This window comes from Apteryx mantelli, chromosome 2, assembly GCF_036417845.1.
Source record: "Apteryx mantelli isolate bAptMan1 chromosome 2, bAptMan1.hap1, whole genome shotgun sequence".
In the NCBI taxonomy this organism is placed as follows: Eukaryota; Metazoa; Chordata; class Aves; order Apterygiformes; family Apterygidae; genus Apteryx; species Apteryx mantelli.
Window position 1 is genome coordinate 108,174,808 of NC_089979.1, and position 15,408 is coordinate 108,190,215.

The following is a 15,408-nucleotide window of genomic DNA, read 5'->3' on the forward strand; positions in this document are numbered from 1 at the left end:
AGGCAGAACTCAATGCACAGGGCTACTGTAAGAAAGTCAGGTAAGAGTACTAATAGTATATCACTTTTCCTATCTCATACTTCTAACAGATGATTTTCAAGACCCTCATAGTGACAGTATGCCATATGACCGCTGGACTACTTGCAGCTTTTCTCATCAGTCTTATTTAAGGCTTTTCATAACAGGAAAAAAACCAACAACAAAACCCCCACCTAATTCTATCAATACACAAGTAAATAATTATAGGGAGCATCACTCTGTTCCCAGCACTGAAGTCGCACACGTGATCACAACACCCAAACAGAGAAAATAAAGAAATTGACAAAATTCCCTTGTGATATTTAAGTCAAAAATATGTTAAGAATTCCTTATGCATCCTCATGTAAGGTAAAAAAAATCATATCTGAATTGCAAATGAGCAGTTCTGATAACCTGCATGATCTCTCTTGATCTCTCCAGCAGAGCAGGCAGACCAGAGAAATCAATTAGACATTTTTTCTCCAGTGGACCAACTTCTAGCTTCAATTCATACACTCCTCCCTCTCCCTAAGGTCACAGTGACAGTTTAGACCATTTTGCCTGCTCCCACTACATTTACTTTGAAGTCCAATACGGAGTTTTTTCAGTTTTATCAGTTAAAACCCAGCAAATGAGTAATGAAAATGGAGTTTCTTGTTTGGTTTGGTTTATAGGCAGGCACATTCTCTGTGAGGAGATGGCAAGCTAGCCAAAATGTATCTCCAGTATCTGAATTTGATCAAACACTACAATAAGGCTACGTTTTCTTGCTGAAGATTTCCTCTGCATTTGGATAGTTTTCTACATGTGTTTAGCTTCAACATCACCAGCTTCAACATCACCAGCTTCAACATCACCAGCTTCAACATCACCAGCTTCAACATCACCAGCTTCAACATCACCAGCTTCAACATCACCAGCTTCAACATCACCAGCTTCAACCCGTTTGGGGGTTTTTGAAGTCTTGAAGATTGTTTGGGATACTATAACGTTCTATTAACTATTAAGTTACTATTTGTCACTAATCCCTAATTCTTGAAACAGCTCTAATGACCTTCGGACAGCTTTTTAGTGTTCCGCACCAAGGAAGCCTGGACAAGCCAGTCATCTGGGTTATGAATGACTGAAATGCCCTTATTCTATCTTTATATATATTTCAGAGGATGAAAGAAAAGACAAGAAATTGAAAGGGAAATAATGAAAATCATTAATTCAACAGCAACAGAAAAGCAAATACAGATATGTCTGAGAACAACTGATCCTGGGCAACTATCCCAATGCACTGATGTCCAGATTAATTTTACTGTGTTTTTCCTATCCATTTTTTAATTATTATTATATTTTTTAATCATCCACTTCAAAACCAAGAATCAGACAATATTCTTTCTGTGGCAAAAGGAGTTACACAAAAGAAGCACAGAGATATTGGTGCGAGGGACACGTTTTCCAGGTGTGTGAGCAAATTTTCTTTGCATACTTACAAAGCTCTGGCTTTTAATTAAACTGAAAGGGGGAAAAAAGGAGCATTTTAGAAAGCAAGGAAACATATTGAAAGAAAGTATATATATAGCAGCACTCGTTCAAAATGAACATGACCTATTTATTTTAAATTCAGTAAGACAGACCCAATAACCAGGCTGGAAATAGTCAGTTTATCCAGCTTGTTCTTAATTGCCCTGTCTGGGATCCCAGAGGCCAGAGAAACTATCTAAGAATTTAAATCTGGTCTCTGTTGATCAGAATTATTGTGTAGGGTTCACTAGATCAAAATATTCTGAAAGAGCTAAAGCTAATTAATGATCTACTTACTCTGTGGAGGCCAGTTTGCTCAGGAAGAGATTTCACTAACATGCTACCAATGTCTGGTACAGGAACAGTAAGCTTTCAGTTTCAAAGCAAAAGGGTTATTTTGGTGGCAAATCTGGAAGTCTACAAAATCTGTATTTATTTTGCCATCTTCTTCTGGCTTACTCATTAAGAAAGTTTCAAATTTTCATTGTACTTACTGAAATGTGTAAGGAGATAAACTTCAGACCAGATAAAGGTAATAAACATAGGAACAAATCACCTTAGGAAAACGGAACTAATTGGTTTTCCTTCTATAAGATATTCAGCATTTTAAGAAATTGGTAATAGAAGTCAAGAACTTACATTACTTCTAATTCAAATAAATATCTGGACCCAGAAAATTATCACAGAGTTATTAAATAACTTACCTTCTTCATGTACTCTGTGACTGGGTTCTGTTGCAAGAATTCAGTACTTTCTCGTGTATAAAATCTCTCTGTGTCAGCAAGAAATTGAGATTCGAAGGATTCTTTATAGACAGTTAGTGTAGGCCCTTTTGCAAATGCATCATCTTCATTCAGCCCCAGCTCCACTACAAGAAAGCAAATTATGATAAACCTGTCTTTTATTAAATGATCCCTTGCACATAAACAGATACCATCATTCTAACTTTAGACATGTGATTGTGATCAATTGGGATAGTTTCAGCATCATCTTTTAGTACTTTTAAAAATATACATTTATTCTGCATTTAGAAATAAGTAGCAGAAATCATATTATTCATGTAAATTGTACTTTTTGATAAATTAGTGAGCAAACTGGAGAATTCAGGAAACTTCACCATCTCAAATGCTAGTTCAAATTCCATTTCCATTTTATCTCTTAGAGTTCCAGATCATATCCATATATGTCTATTTTCATTAATGACTGATTGATCAATAACCAGCATGACAAAACTCTCAATTTGGGGGGTGGGGGGGAATCCCACTCTGCCTTGTAATTTATTACACTACCTTTTTACCCCTTCCAGTTTTAGCTCCTAAATAACTGATTCATAAACAATGAATACTCTTGTTTATCAGTGTAATTTACATACTTTATAGGCACTGCATTATTAACTGGAATTGTGTGTCATGTATCTCTACATACACAAAGTTAAGTTTTCACATAACCAGGTTTATCTTATTGCAAAAATCTTTACTGGACATCCAAGGAGGTGGTAGGCTATTTCTAGACTTTGATAGGGCATTTTTTTCCCCCAAGGAAAGTAATTAAGCCTTAAAGAAATCTCATTTACCATAAGATTGTACAACTCCACTGATCAGCCTTGTATTGATAGTTTCACCATTTCTTTCCTTTTCAATCAATTTCAATACAGCATTTGTTACCTTCGAAAACAGGGATTAAAAGTGAGTTAAGCATAGAGAAAACAGGTGGCAAGTCAAGCACAGTACTTAATCAGGAGCGTACTCCTATATTCAAGACAATTCAAGCCCCTTGAGGACAAACTTTAAGGAAACCTGAACCCCCACCACACAGCAAGCTACATCTGTGAGTTCCACAACACAACCACAGTCTATTAGGAGTGAGCTGTAGAAGAGTATGAAAGTGCTTGTTTTTTTTTTTATTTGTTGTTGTTGTTGTTGTTGTTTTCCCCTCCAGATTTTAAAAAAAGCACCTTCTAAACCAAAGTACTGCCTGTTTTATACTGGAAATACAGGAGAATCTTGCAATAACAGCTGAACTAACCACCTGTAACTTATACAAAGAAGGGTATAGCTGGTGCTCATGACTGAAACGTTGTAAATACTGTTCCTTACAACTGAAATGTAACCAATACTTTCATAATGTAATACAATAGTCTTTTCATTGTCAAATACTGGTAAGACTGAAAGATACTGCATATTTTGATGGAATGTCCTGTTTTATATTGTGCTGATTCACTGATTAAAAGCATTTAGTTAACTTGACATGAATCTTCCAGGCATCAGTGTAAATTTAAATATTCATAGTAACATTAGAACAGACTGAGGTCCCATCCCCGTCCACTGTCCTCACAGATTCTCAAATCTCAAACCTTAAGACATCAAGCTCAGTAAGTACTCATCTGGCTTGAAATAACACCTTCAGCTGATTCCATTTAACACCTTTAGCTTTTTAAAATGCCTGGGATCCTCTAGCAAAGAGGCCACATAACATTCTTGATACCAAGATTCAACAACCAAAAAAAAGGTACCAAAACTAATTCCCCAAATATTTATCTTTTTAACATCACAAAGCAAGTGGAAGGCTCTGCTGTAGATTTTGATTGTTTTTCCTTGATAGAACGATTACCAGTAACATTTAAAACAAACCCTGTAAAATAGCATCACAGTCATAAAATATATACATACCTGCTTATTTAATGGCCTGAATAAGCAGTCCCTCCAGGTCACCAAGGCAAGCTAGAAGAGAAAGAAGGGAGATGAAAGATGGAAGAAAAAAAAATATATATATATATATATTTTTTTTAATGAATATACACATACACACACACAGACGATAATTCTTTGAGTAAAGCTAACATATTATGCTAAATAATCAGAACTGATTTTTAAGATGATGTTTTGACACACAAATCTCTCATCTAACAAAATTTTTTCACAGTAAAATTACTATTTCCTTTTTTGCTAATCCCATCTAAGGTGTCCCATTTGCTGGCAGAGAGAAATCCACCGCCAACTCTGAAAAGCAGCAAACCTTTCAAGTTATTTTGACAAAATAGTTTTTCCTTTTGGCAATTTTCAAGTTGATATAGTCCCTTAGCATTAGACTGGTGAAAAGCAGAACAGCTGAGAGGGAGGTAAGTAAGGATATCCTCACCAACTGTTTGTTCTACCCTGTGCAAAGTTATTTTAACAAAGCAGTAAAATAAAACATCAATTTCCTAATGCATTACCAGCAAGGACAACACTCAGTGTTTTATAAAAAATATATTTTTAGTTATTGGAGACAGAAAACTTCAGTCAGGCTCTTCCCTTGTTAATACTACTTCACATGACAAAAAAATTATCATCAAAATCGCTTATCAGTCTTCCAAAATTGTACCAAAGTAACTTGTATTACAAACCAAATGTTGAATGAATCTTAGCATGCTGGATGCCAAAAAATTTGTAGAGATGTAGTGAAGTTAACAGAAAGAAATGCAATTTACTTTGCTTTATGTTTGGAACAGTTGACTCAATTTTAAGTGGAATGACAAGGCCACACTGATGCACACACAGAACTGTATAAGCAGCAAATATTCATAAGTAGACAGCCCATGACATACGGTCAGTGTGTCAATGCAAACTGAACATCTCACAGGTTAGACCCATGGAGCTTTTACAAATACATGTGTGTGGGCGGGGGAGAAGATGCTGTGGGGGCTTAAAAGGGGAAGAGTTATTTTAACTAATTATATGATGAAGCATACTTCGAAACTTCTGTGAACTTCATACAAATAGCAAGTTTCAAGGAGCAGTCTGTATGATGAGAATGCAAAGGACAGATGAAATGGATAATTCACTCACTTCAAAAAATGACTTACTGAGTAAATTTCATATATTCCTTTACGACCTTCATCGCACTCACGACGAACCCAATGTCGATTGAGGTAGGCACATATCCCATTCAATACTTTGCTTGAAAACCTATAATCTTCCCACTGTTGAGTGTAGAATTTCAGCACACTCTCGTCCATCAAATCTTCACCATCCTGAAAAGGAGAAAGTTTGTCGGTACTGTAGGGCAATTTCTGAAGTACACAAAGATATACAAAGGCACACAAAGATATACAAAGGCACACAAATTCACAGTGTAAGAAGTCCACACCATAAAACATATTTCTGCAATATCTCAGTACGGCAGCTTTGTACGAAACATAGTGCTAATATATTTACTTTTATATTAATAAAGTACAAGGCCCACTATCAGATTTATAAATTAGAAAATCGGTGGAAAAATAAATAGCATAGACAAAGCTCCAGAAGACACTCCCTTCTCTTTTGGACAGGAACGAGAGGGCACTACATTAGAAACAAAGAGCTACACTGATGAGCGTGCTAGGTAAAACATGCCAGTGCAACGGTAACACGTTCAACATGGCAACCTTCATAAAATACAACTGCAATTCCCATTGCAGCTGCTACTTGGGGAGCTGAAACAAGTGAGTGTAGACATGGCTTTCTCTAGGAGTAAAGAGTCAGGTAGTAAATGGAATCCTATATCCTTGGATCTGGGTATGGCATCATGTTCGCTCATGTTACAGGGGAAAAAAAAAAAAAAAAAAAAAAAAAGACAGAACACATGTAAGTTTAAGTATCTTTCCAAACTAGACCAGTACAGCTTGAATGGACAGGGAAATAGTAACAGGAGTCCATTCTGGATAAAACATCAGATACTTCTATGCAGCTGCATCATCACCACCACCAAATTGCAAGGTAAATTCACTAGGACAGAAATTTTTGTATTATTGCTTAAATCTAAAATTTCAAAAGTTAAAAGCAAGTGGGGTTCCTTAATATTGAAGGCCTTTCCAAAGTACCTAGGAATCATTCTCTCAAAAAGCAGCCCAATATACTGTTATATTACTAGTTTACTTATTAATGACTGCCATCAGGCATTTTCAACATTATAAGTAACCCTCCCATTTTTTCCAGTGCTATTAATATGCTGGCTAATTGGTTATAAAGTCTAAGCTGCCCTATAGCTTGTAAAAGTGCAACTAAAATGCATAAAATAAACACAAGTACAAACACCGCTTTAGCAGTAAGAGGAAACAAAGCTCACGGGTACACTCAATTACTGCTCTATGCGCGTGGCAAAGCATATGATACTTTCAGACGGCTAATGGAATATTTAAGAAAAAAATACATTTCAGGCTCACTTAATTTACTTCCAACAGCTGCATATAGTTTTAACTTTGGTGATAGAAGTTTTCCTCAACCCAGCTTGTATTGCTGCAATTCCCAATTGATCTACAGTCTCATCTTACCTTAAGGAGATTTGTCAAGTAGTTCTTCAGAAATTCTTTTAGTCGTTTGTACAGCTCCAAGCCAACAAACTGAGCACCTCCAGGGGTCTGGCCTTTTTTCGACTTTGAAGGAGGTACTCCAGCTCCCCGTGCTTGATTAGACTGGTGCACACTAGTACAGTAGTTATAAACATGACTGGCAGGAAAGTTAAGGAATATGTATGTGTGAGCACGACACATGAAAAACGCAACGAAAACCAGTATGTTAGTTTTAATAAACTATCTTAGAATGACCATAAACAATGACCTAACCTTAATATGTTACAAGACACAGTAGCCCACATAAAACTAAAACTAAGAAAACAAAAATGGTTTAAGCAGAATTAACAGTAGCAGAAATGTTTCACACTGCACAGACACTGCAGTGGAAATTAAACTAACCTAACACTGTCATTAACAAGACAACCAAAGAAAGCAGCGGAATTTGCAGATAAGCTTTTTTTCAAGGTGTAAATGGAATTTATTTGATGTATTTTATTGGCCATCTACAAATATATGAGTTTTTGTTTCAGCAAGAAGAAATTTCAACACTAGTCTCAATAGGCAAGTAACATTCAGTAGGTGAAAACACTGAGAAAAATAATTTTGCCAACCCAATTTTTTAACAAAAAGTTTAGCCAAGTAGCACGTGCAGACAGGGGGACAAGCCTAGAAAGTAGCAATGGTGAGAGATGCTCTCTCTAAAGGACAAGATAATAGAATTTTATCAGCAATATGATGAGATTCACTGAAACCACATTTTGGGCTGCAAGTATAATCCCCACACTGAAGTATGTGGTAGCAATAAATTTTCTCTCATATTAATACAACCTAGAAGACTTGATGTAGATGTTAACATGACATTTCAAGAAAACATTCTGTTTTCTGAGCTAATGCATATTCACATATTCAGCATTCTTCCAAAGTAATCAGTGGAAGCCTCCTTGCTTGAAACACTTCAAATAAAGTGTCCTAAAAGGAACTGCACTCAACAAACAAGAAACTAACTCAGTAATCCTCAAGATAGACTGGATCAGGACTCAGACCTGACAGCAAAGACTACCAAAATGACTCGCTCAGCAGATGAGTATTCAACAAGAACAGAGCTACTGAGCACTCCAGTGTCTCGTGACGGTCTGAGGGCAGCCCTTGTTAGAGCAACATTGTGTGAAGAAACCCAGAAGGTCTAATTTGCTTTTAATTTGTAGTTTAACCAATAGGCTAGGCTCTAATAGTGATTAGACAGGGTTCCTCCACAGTATACTATATATTAGGAAATGAGTATTTTGCTGAGATTTGTCTTTCACTTTTCCCTTCAGAAAGGTCAGCACACTAAATTAAAAATTAAAGCAAAATTAAATACCATGGGAATTAGAAAACCAAAATACATGACGCATTAGAGTTTTTATAAACAGACTTATTTGTAGTATTGGAACAATAATGCTCCAAAAGAAAAAAATATTTTTAAAATATCCAGTTAACTCCCTTCCAATTTCTTTTAAAAATTACACTGATGGCTTCACATACAAGCCAGATCCTGAAACTGGATTTTTAGTTAAGAGTATACTTCAAACTACACAGCGAGACACTCATGGTCTTTGACATAAATAGACAGGAAAGACTACTTTCCTCTTTTCCTTCCCATCCAATTTACATACTTGTTTCAGAAAGTCATCTCACTCTGCCCAACAGAATAATGTTCTGTGCTTAAGATTCACCCTTTTCAATTCCCCATTTAAGTAACGTTACACAGTATAACACAATATAACAGTTTTCCTCTGAGTACAAAACTTTCCCTCTTTCACAGACAAGAGCAAAATTTACCTCACAGTTTAAGGTACTTAATTTATGGTGCTATGTATTGTGCATGGAAAGTGTCTCCATAATTATGCAAGGAGTTTAGGGCTCTGGTTCACAAGTACCTAGTTGTCAGTCTTGCCTCCTCCTTCTCCCAACTCACCTATACCCAAGTGGCTTTTAAACAAGCGCCAAAATATGACAGTTCTCCAGATGGTGATTCTTGCAGTTTTTATGTAATAGTGCCAGATGAAAATATTCTTCCTGTTCTTCTTAAAAGAACAATCCCAGTCTTCAGAATAATAAAACACCAAGGTTGGAAGATAAGCACCTTTTTTCCAATCCCATACATTTTACCATCAAAACCAGGATCCTCGGCAAAATAAACACCGAGAGAGACTAAGATCTTTTTCCCATACAAGACAGTAACCCCCTCAGAGCTACGGTAAAAAATAAAGCAGATACAGTAATGGCTTTCTCTGCTTGTTATCCCAGCTTGAGTCTCGCTAGCCAAAGGCCCAACTACCCAACACAGCACTTTTGAAATGCACCATTTTAGTAGTTTTATGCAAGTCAAATTGAAGTTACAACATTTTTGCTTTAGTGTAGCTGGCCGTCTGTAAGCACAAATGACTATCTTTAACATATTATACATACAAGAATGCTCTCTCACACTTTGTTTACAATGTGTCCCCATCTGCTAAAGCCAACCGCTGACACAAGAGCTGACAGATTCAAAACAAAATCAGAATTGCACCACTTACAACAAAGTACATCACAGTCCAGCCAAGAACCACAAGGAAAATTCTGTAAAAAAATTCTGGGTTGCAGAAAGCGAACCAATCTCAACTGCTGCGTACTTTGAAAGCCATATAACATCCAAGCAGCCATTAAGAAACATCTTTGGCAGTGTCTGCACAATTCTGCCTAACAAACCACTTTGTACTGCAGGAAAGTTGCACTGCTCCCCCAGCTTCTACCTGATAACCTTGAAATGTGGTCCAGCCACCAGAAAAAGCACCTATCGAAAGGGCAAATCAAGATATATATTTTTTTTAATTCTACACCATTCCTATGGTAAAAGAGAAATTAAATTTTAATTTAGATACATAAACATAAGGTAGAAAACTGCGAGGAAGTTTTTCCACTTCATTTGACATTGTGCAATTTAAGAGGAAAAAATCTCTTCAGAACTTCACTCTGAAACTCTCTAAAATGTGATCCAAGAAGCATCCAAAGACTGCTCCAAAATTAATTTTACCACCTTGGTTTTCAGTGCTCTAATCCATTTACAATGCTTTTGACAACCTTTACTCAGTTTCTAAAGCCGGGCAGTCCAAAAGACAAAGAAATTCCCACACTACCATTTCATAACTAAATTATGGCCTTGTAAGAGATCATTCCCAAAGGGGGAAATGATCCTGATATTCACCCCACCTGGAGGGCTTTTCCCCCACCCTGGCCACCCGTTTTTCAAGTAGCACAAGCATTTATGCAGACAAACAGTGATTTGGTTTGGGGAAGTGACTGAGGTTACAGATAATCATTTTCCCTTTTCCCAGAGAGTTTGCTGAGTAGTTGGAAACTCTTGTGTCAGCACAGAGGAAGTGAAACATACTCCGGCAGTAGCAGCGCACAAACTTCTTGTGCTGATACACCATCAAAAGGCAAGCTGGAAAGTACCAAGGCCACCTCTAATCTATCCGCTCCTCCAGAAACATGCCAAAATACAGAATTTTTTTTCCTCAAGCAACAAGTGCAGACAGAAATTATGTGAGACAAATAACAGCTTCGTAATTCAACACACAATAGGAAAACACTCAGATTTTATACGCTGATGGGTAAAATAAGTTTCACATGGATCCCTAATTTTAGCCTTTTATAAAGAAAACTACTCTTCTGAGGTGATAATTGGTTGCCCTTTCATAAGGGCATATGAGTCCCCTCAATTTTTTTCCATTTTATTACGAAAAATTAACAGAACTGGAATGAGTCAGTTTAAAGAGAAGATATGTAAAGCTAAACGGAACTGAAAGGGAAGCACAAATAATATGATGTAGCACAAAGCTACAGCAGAGTCAAATTTCAACAAAGCTTTCTAAAAGGAGGACGCATGGAACAAAAAAAAAAAAAAAAAACAAAACAAAACAAAACATGCCAAGCAATCTTCTAACTAGATTTTTTCACTGATTACTTCTAGTCTTTTAAGTCAGGTCAAATTTAGGCATTACTTTGCTATTTCACACATCTAATGGAGTAATTCACTCTATGCTCAGTGCTCTGTCACCTCAAGGACTGGCCTACAGGAATGAGTTCAGATTAGTTCTGCTTACATAAAATATATTTTCCTAGATTACACCAAGGCATGCAAGAACAAGGGGTAGAAAGTCATTGAGCACACTGTGTTAGAAAAATTATTTGGAAAAACTATGAAAATTTTGTATTGTTGTAAAATGACTTCTAATATAAACAGTACAGCTCACTATATTTAATAAATAACAGGCTTGCATGTTTTCTTCGAAAAGATTAAAATTTCAATTCAGATTATGCCGTGTAAAACACATAGAGTCACCCAATGCATAAATACAGCTTCTAAGAGAAGTGGACACACATACGTCATTTTTCTAAGGTCTCATAAGCCATAGATGATGGAATTTGGTGCAAGTTTTTGAAATCAAGAGGTTGCCAAAATAAATTACTTTCTGAAAGAGTGCTTCAAACGTGGACTTCAGCTTTGTGAGGAATAGCATTAATGCAAACACCAAAAAACCCACAAGCCTTCAAATTTCTCTTTAGGAAGGGATCAGCAGGAGCCTGTATTAAGTATGTCCAGTTCATGGTTTAGTAAGGTAGGGTACAGATGCCCCCCAAAGCAGTTTGGAGAAACCAAACAAACAAAAAGTCCCTCCCCCCAATTCTATACATTTTCCATTTCGGTTTGGATACGTTTTATCCTAAGATTAATTACACTTTTAGTTTTTATATGATGTACTATTACACTGTTGTTAAGCTCTTGCCGGTTTAAGGAAAGACGGAGGCAGAGAAGGGAAGGAGCTGCTATTCGAACCCGAGTACACCTGAGCTCACATACACCTAGGCAACTTGGAGGTCCGAGAAACTTCAAGTGTAGCAAAACCCATCTAAAGGTCACTACATAATTTCTTTTTGCCATCTCCATGGCATAAATTCAAAGCAAAAGCAGAGAAGCCTTGAGTTGCAGGAAAATACAAATTTTCAAGCACACGATATACAAAGCGCACAATCTTATGCCAGAGAGCCTAAGAGCCATCATTAATGTAAGTTGCTTTCAAGCTTAAAGTAACTTGCATTGACAGAAATTGTTCTTGCACAGAATATTCTTGGTAACTATAAAAAGCAAGCAGAACAGCCAGTGATCAACACGGGGAAGAAAATCAAACAAGGAACCGATCGCGCTATTACAAACGTATTTTGCAGCTCTTTCGAACCAAAGCAGCAAATTTTTAAAATATACACAAAACCATATCTACAGTTATACCTACATTTCCACACACGAAAGTGTAAAGTGTATATTCATTTTCCCATCAGTGAAACACCCTTTGAACATGTAAACACATAAATTTATTTCTACCTTCATGTTCCTTAAAAGCACTAACTGGCATAAAAGAAATGCTATGAAATATCACATTGAACATAAACAGGATTAATACCAGAAGACAGGGGAGGCTGCTTTGATGTATCCAAAGTGACCTCAAACAATTTGATGTTAAAGTGAAAGGATGGCTTGGAATGAATTCATCTCCAAAGAAAGCAGAACAGTTTCCCAGGTTTAAAACCTGCAATGCCTAAACTCCCCACTATCTTTTCTGCGCAGGAAGAGGTCTGTTCTGAAAGAAAACACACTGTATTGCCTAGTAACAACAGATTTATGTGCTCAGGAAACAAAGACTCCTTGCAGCTGTAATATACACCTGCTTACTAAAAATCTTACTAGAACACAGGAATTCCAGTGAAAGCCATGAGGACAAGGGTTCGAATAGAAGCAATCACGCAAAACCTTTGGCAAAGAGACACAGAGACAGGCTCAATAGCTTTGCCTGGGCAACATTTACTGGTGCTGCTGAACCTAACCACAAGCTAAAAAATGCTAAATGTATTTCTGCATTCTAATTTATCAATGGGTAGACTATCCCAAGTCATCCAGCTCTTCTAATCTGTAAACATACTATGCTTAATTACTTACTGTTTAACTCAACCTCAGCAATACACCAGCTCATAAGACACAGCTTAAAATAACCTTCTGTGATTGTACATTTACTTACATTTGATGAAAAGGATAATCAGTAACTACCACTTCATCACAATAAGTTAACAGAACTTGAACCAACATACACAACTTTAGAAAAAAGTAAAAGACTATGCATAAAACGTGACAGAACAACCTGATGTTTACCAAACCTTGCTTTAAAATACTTTTATATAATATTGAAAAGTAATCAACAATGCGTTCAGAAGTTATTGACAACTTTGTCAATAATGAAACAATAACAAACATAGTTGGAGAATCCAACTTAATTTTCTCGAGTCTCACACCAAGTCATAATAAATGTGGCCATTTTCCTTCAAAGTTTCGTATAAAAGCTATATAACAATTAAGCCAAACACTACTACTCGAATGCGTTAAAGCAACCTCTGAAACTGACAATATGACTTTTACGAAAACAATGCTAAAAGACTTTCAAAGCCAATCTGAACACTGCAGATGCACTTTTAGTAACAAAACCAACCCTTCTGTAGTGCTGTATACTTCTCATCTCTTCCTCTCACCAAAAAAAAAAAAAAAAATTTAAAGACAGAGCCCTGTTTCATGTAAATAGAAATCTTATTCATTATAAATTAATATCACCCGAAATGTTTAAATAGTGTTATTTTTCCAAATTAGATTTTCTTTAACTATTAAAACTGAACAAAAAGACTGCTCTGCTCAGTATAAGAATAAATTATATGGTCTAAAAAATTCCTTAAAAACAGTATTTCTCAGATTATGTTTTGCAAGCCAAGACAGTGAAATCATGAATTTATGCCACAAAATTCATCTTGATATTTCAAATCAAAAGTACAGAGATATGGAAAAAAAACAACCACTGAACTTTCCATTCATCAACCATAGCTGAAAATTAAGAAGTTCATGTGTGCTTAGAAGAAGAAAATTAGAAATTTCAAAAAGTTACTCACATTTTATGTAAGACACTATGAAAAATGTGTAATTTAATATTGTGCAGGAAAGCTCTGTGATAGTCTAAAACCTGGTCTGAGTATCAGCTTAAGATATATAAAACATGAAGATTCACCAAATCCTTTCATTCTCTCCAGTGCAGAATTTAAATCCAAATGCATGTAAATCCCAATTCATCCTCTCAGGCTATGTGACCTGAGGAAAAGAAGTTGCAGATTTACTGTATAATTAGCGTGAAAAACCGGCATCACCTTCTGTAAGAAAAACCTTAGAGCAAGGTGCACAAATATTTTATCATTGTCAAATGCAGTTTAAGAAGAGGTAGCCATAAAGGCATGTGACTTACCAGCACGCCAATATTATACCATTACAAGAATAATTCTAGTACAGGAAGTAATGTATGTTCTGCCAATGGTTCAAAACAGAAGCTCAGAACTTGCTGCACACAAGCACGGTGCTCTCTCCCACTGACTCATGGGAAGGACCCATCAACACTACAATCCCATTACTCCTTGACTAATTTTAACAAATGGAGTTCCTTTTTCCTCATCGCAGAACACCATCAGCTTGACAGTGGCTTGAATTTCTTTTCCCTTTGCATAAGGTAGAAAGAATTACTTAACAGTAAAGGAGCTACTCTCAGCTGCAGTGTACCAAAACTTGCTGTTTTTCCCGAGAGCTCCAGAGAGTTTTACATCTCAGCCCTTTTGCTAACAGCCTCCAAACTAGTTGTCACTGAAGGAAAACCCCTCCCTCATAAAATTAATGATTTAGGTCTACCAGATCCAGAAATCTAGTTCATCTCCTTGACTATTTCTCTTTTCTGCATGATGTCAATGCTTGGTGTGTAATTCTACACTTAGCTAGCAATAAAGCCTGTCATAACACGTTATTATTGTAGGAGATACCGGACCCTTCAGTACCAGAAATAACTTAATTATCTGGGTAAGTGACAGAAAAACATCAAGATAAAGGACTTCATGAATCTTTCACATGGGAAGAAAAAAAAGCTCACTTCTCCCACAACAAGCACTGTTCTAGAGGAATCCTGTTTCTATACATAAGTCCTAAATTCTCAGTAGGAAACACATACGAAGAACATACCTCAGAAGATAATTTTAGTACACTGACCTTCATAATCTTGTAAGGAGTGGTAAACAAAAATATCACAACTTCTAAAAAGATCTGCTGTTCTGGTTAGACACTTGGGCATAGCTGACAGGGCCAAAGGAAGCAAAAAAGTAAATGGAGTACTAAGAAACATTCAGGGATGTTCTGGTCTGACAGAAAATACACCCTGAAATCAAGAAATGCAAATCAATCTAAAGTGCAAAGAGAAGGGATGAGACTCCTTAAAACCACCGTTTAGAAACAAGATTTCTCGGTTCATACCTTCAGTTTTCTCAAATCTAGAAAACCTCTGGAATAATCAGCCACTCTCCCCTGCTGAGATTAAAAAAACAAAACAAAACAAAAAAACCCACTTAAATATAAGGTCTGGCTTGTACTTGAAAATGGCTGAATCCAGCGTCTCACAAAAGAGATCCTCTGGGGAAAA

The 15,408-nt window shown here is 36.4% G+C and overlaps 1 protein-coding gene across 1 annotated transcript in view; it reads right to left on the minus strand.

Annotated features, from left to right (window-relative positions):
- CUL1 (cullin 1) overlaps positions 1-15,408 on the minus strand; it is a 54,049-nt gene that overhangs the window by 20,819 nt on the left and 17,822 nt on the right. Inside the window, exons 3-7 of the mRNA XM_067291200.1 lie at positions 6,821-6,995; positions 5,375-5,542; positions 4,200-4,250; positions 3,104-3,194; positions 2,235-2,398 (exon numbers count right to left, since the gene is read on the minus strand). Of these exons, the coding sequence (XP_067147301.1) occupies positions 2,235-2,398; positions 3,104-3,194; positions 4,200-4,250; positions 5,375-5,542; positions 6,821-6,995 (649 nt within the window). The remainder of the gene's footprint in view (positions 1-2,234; positions 2,399-3,103; positions 3,195-4,199; positions 4,251-5,374; positions 5,543-6,820; positions 6,996-15,408) is intronic.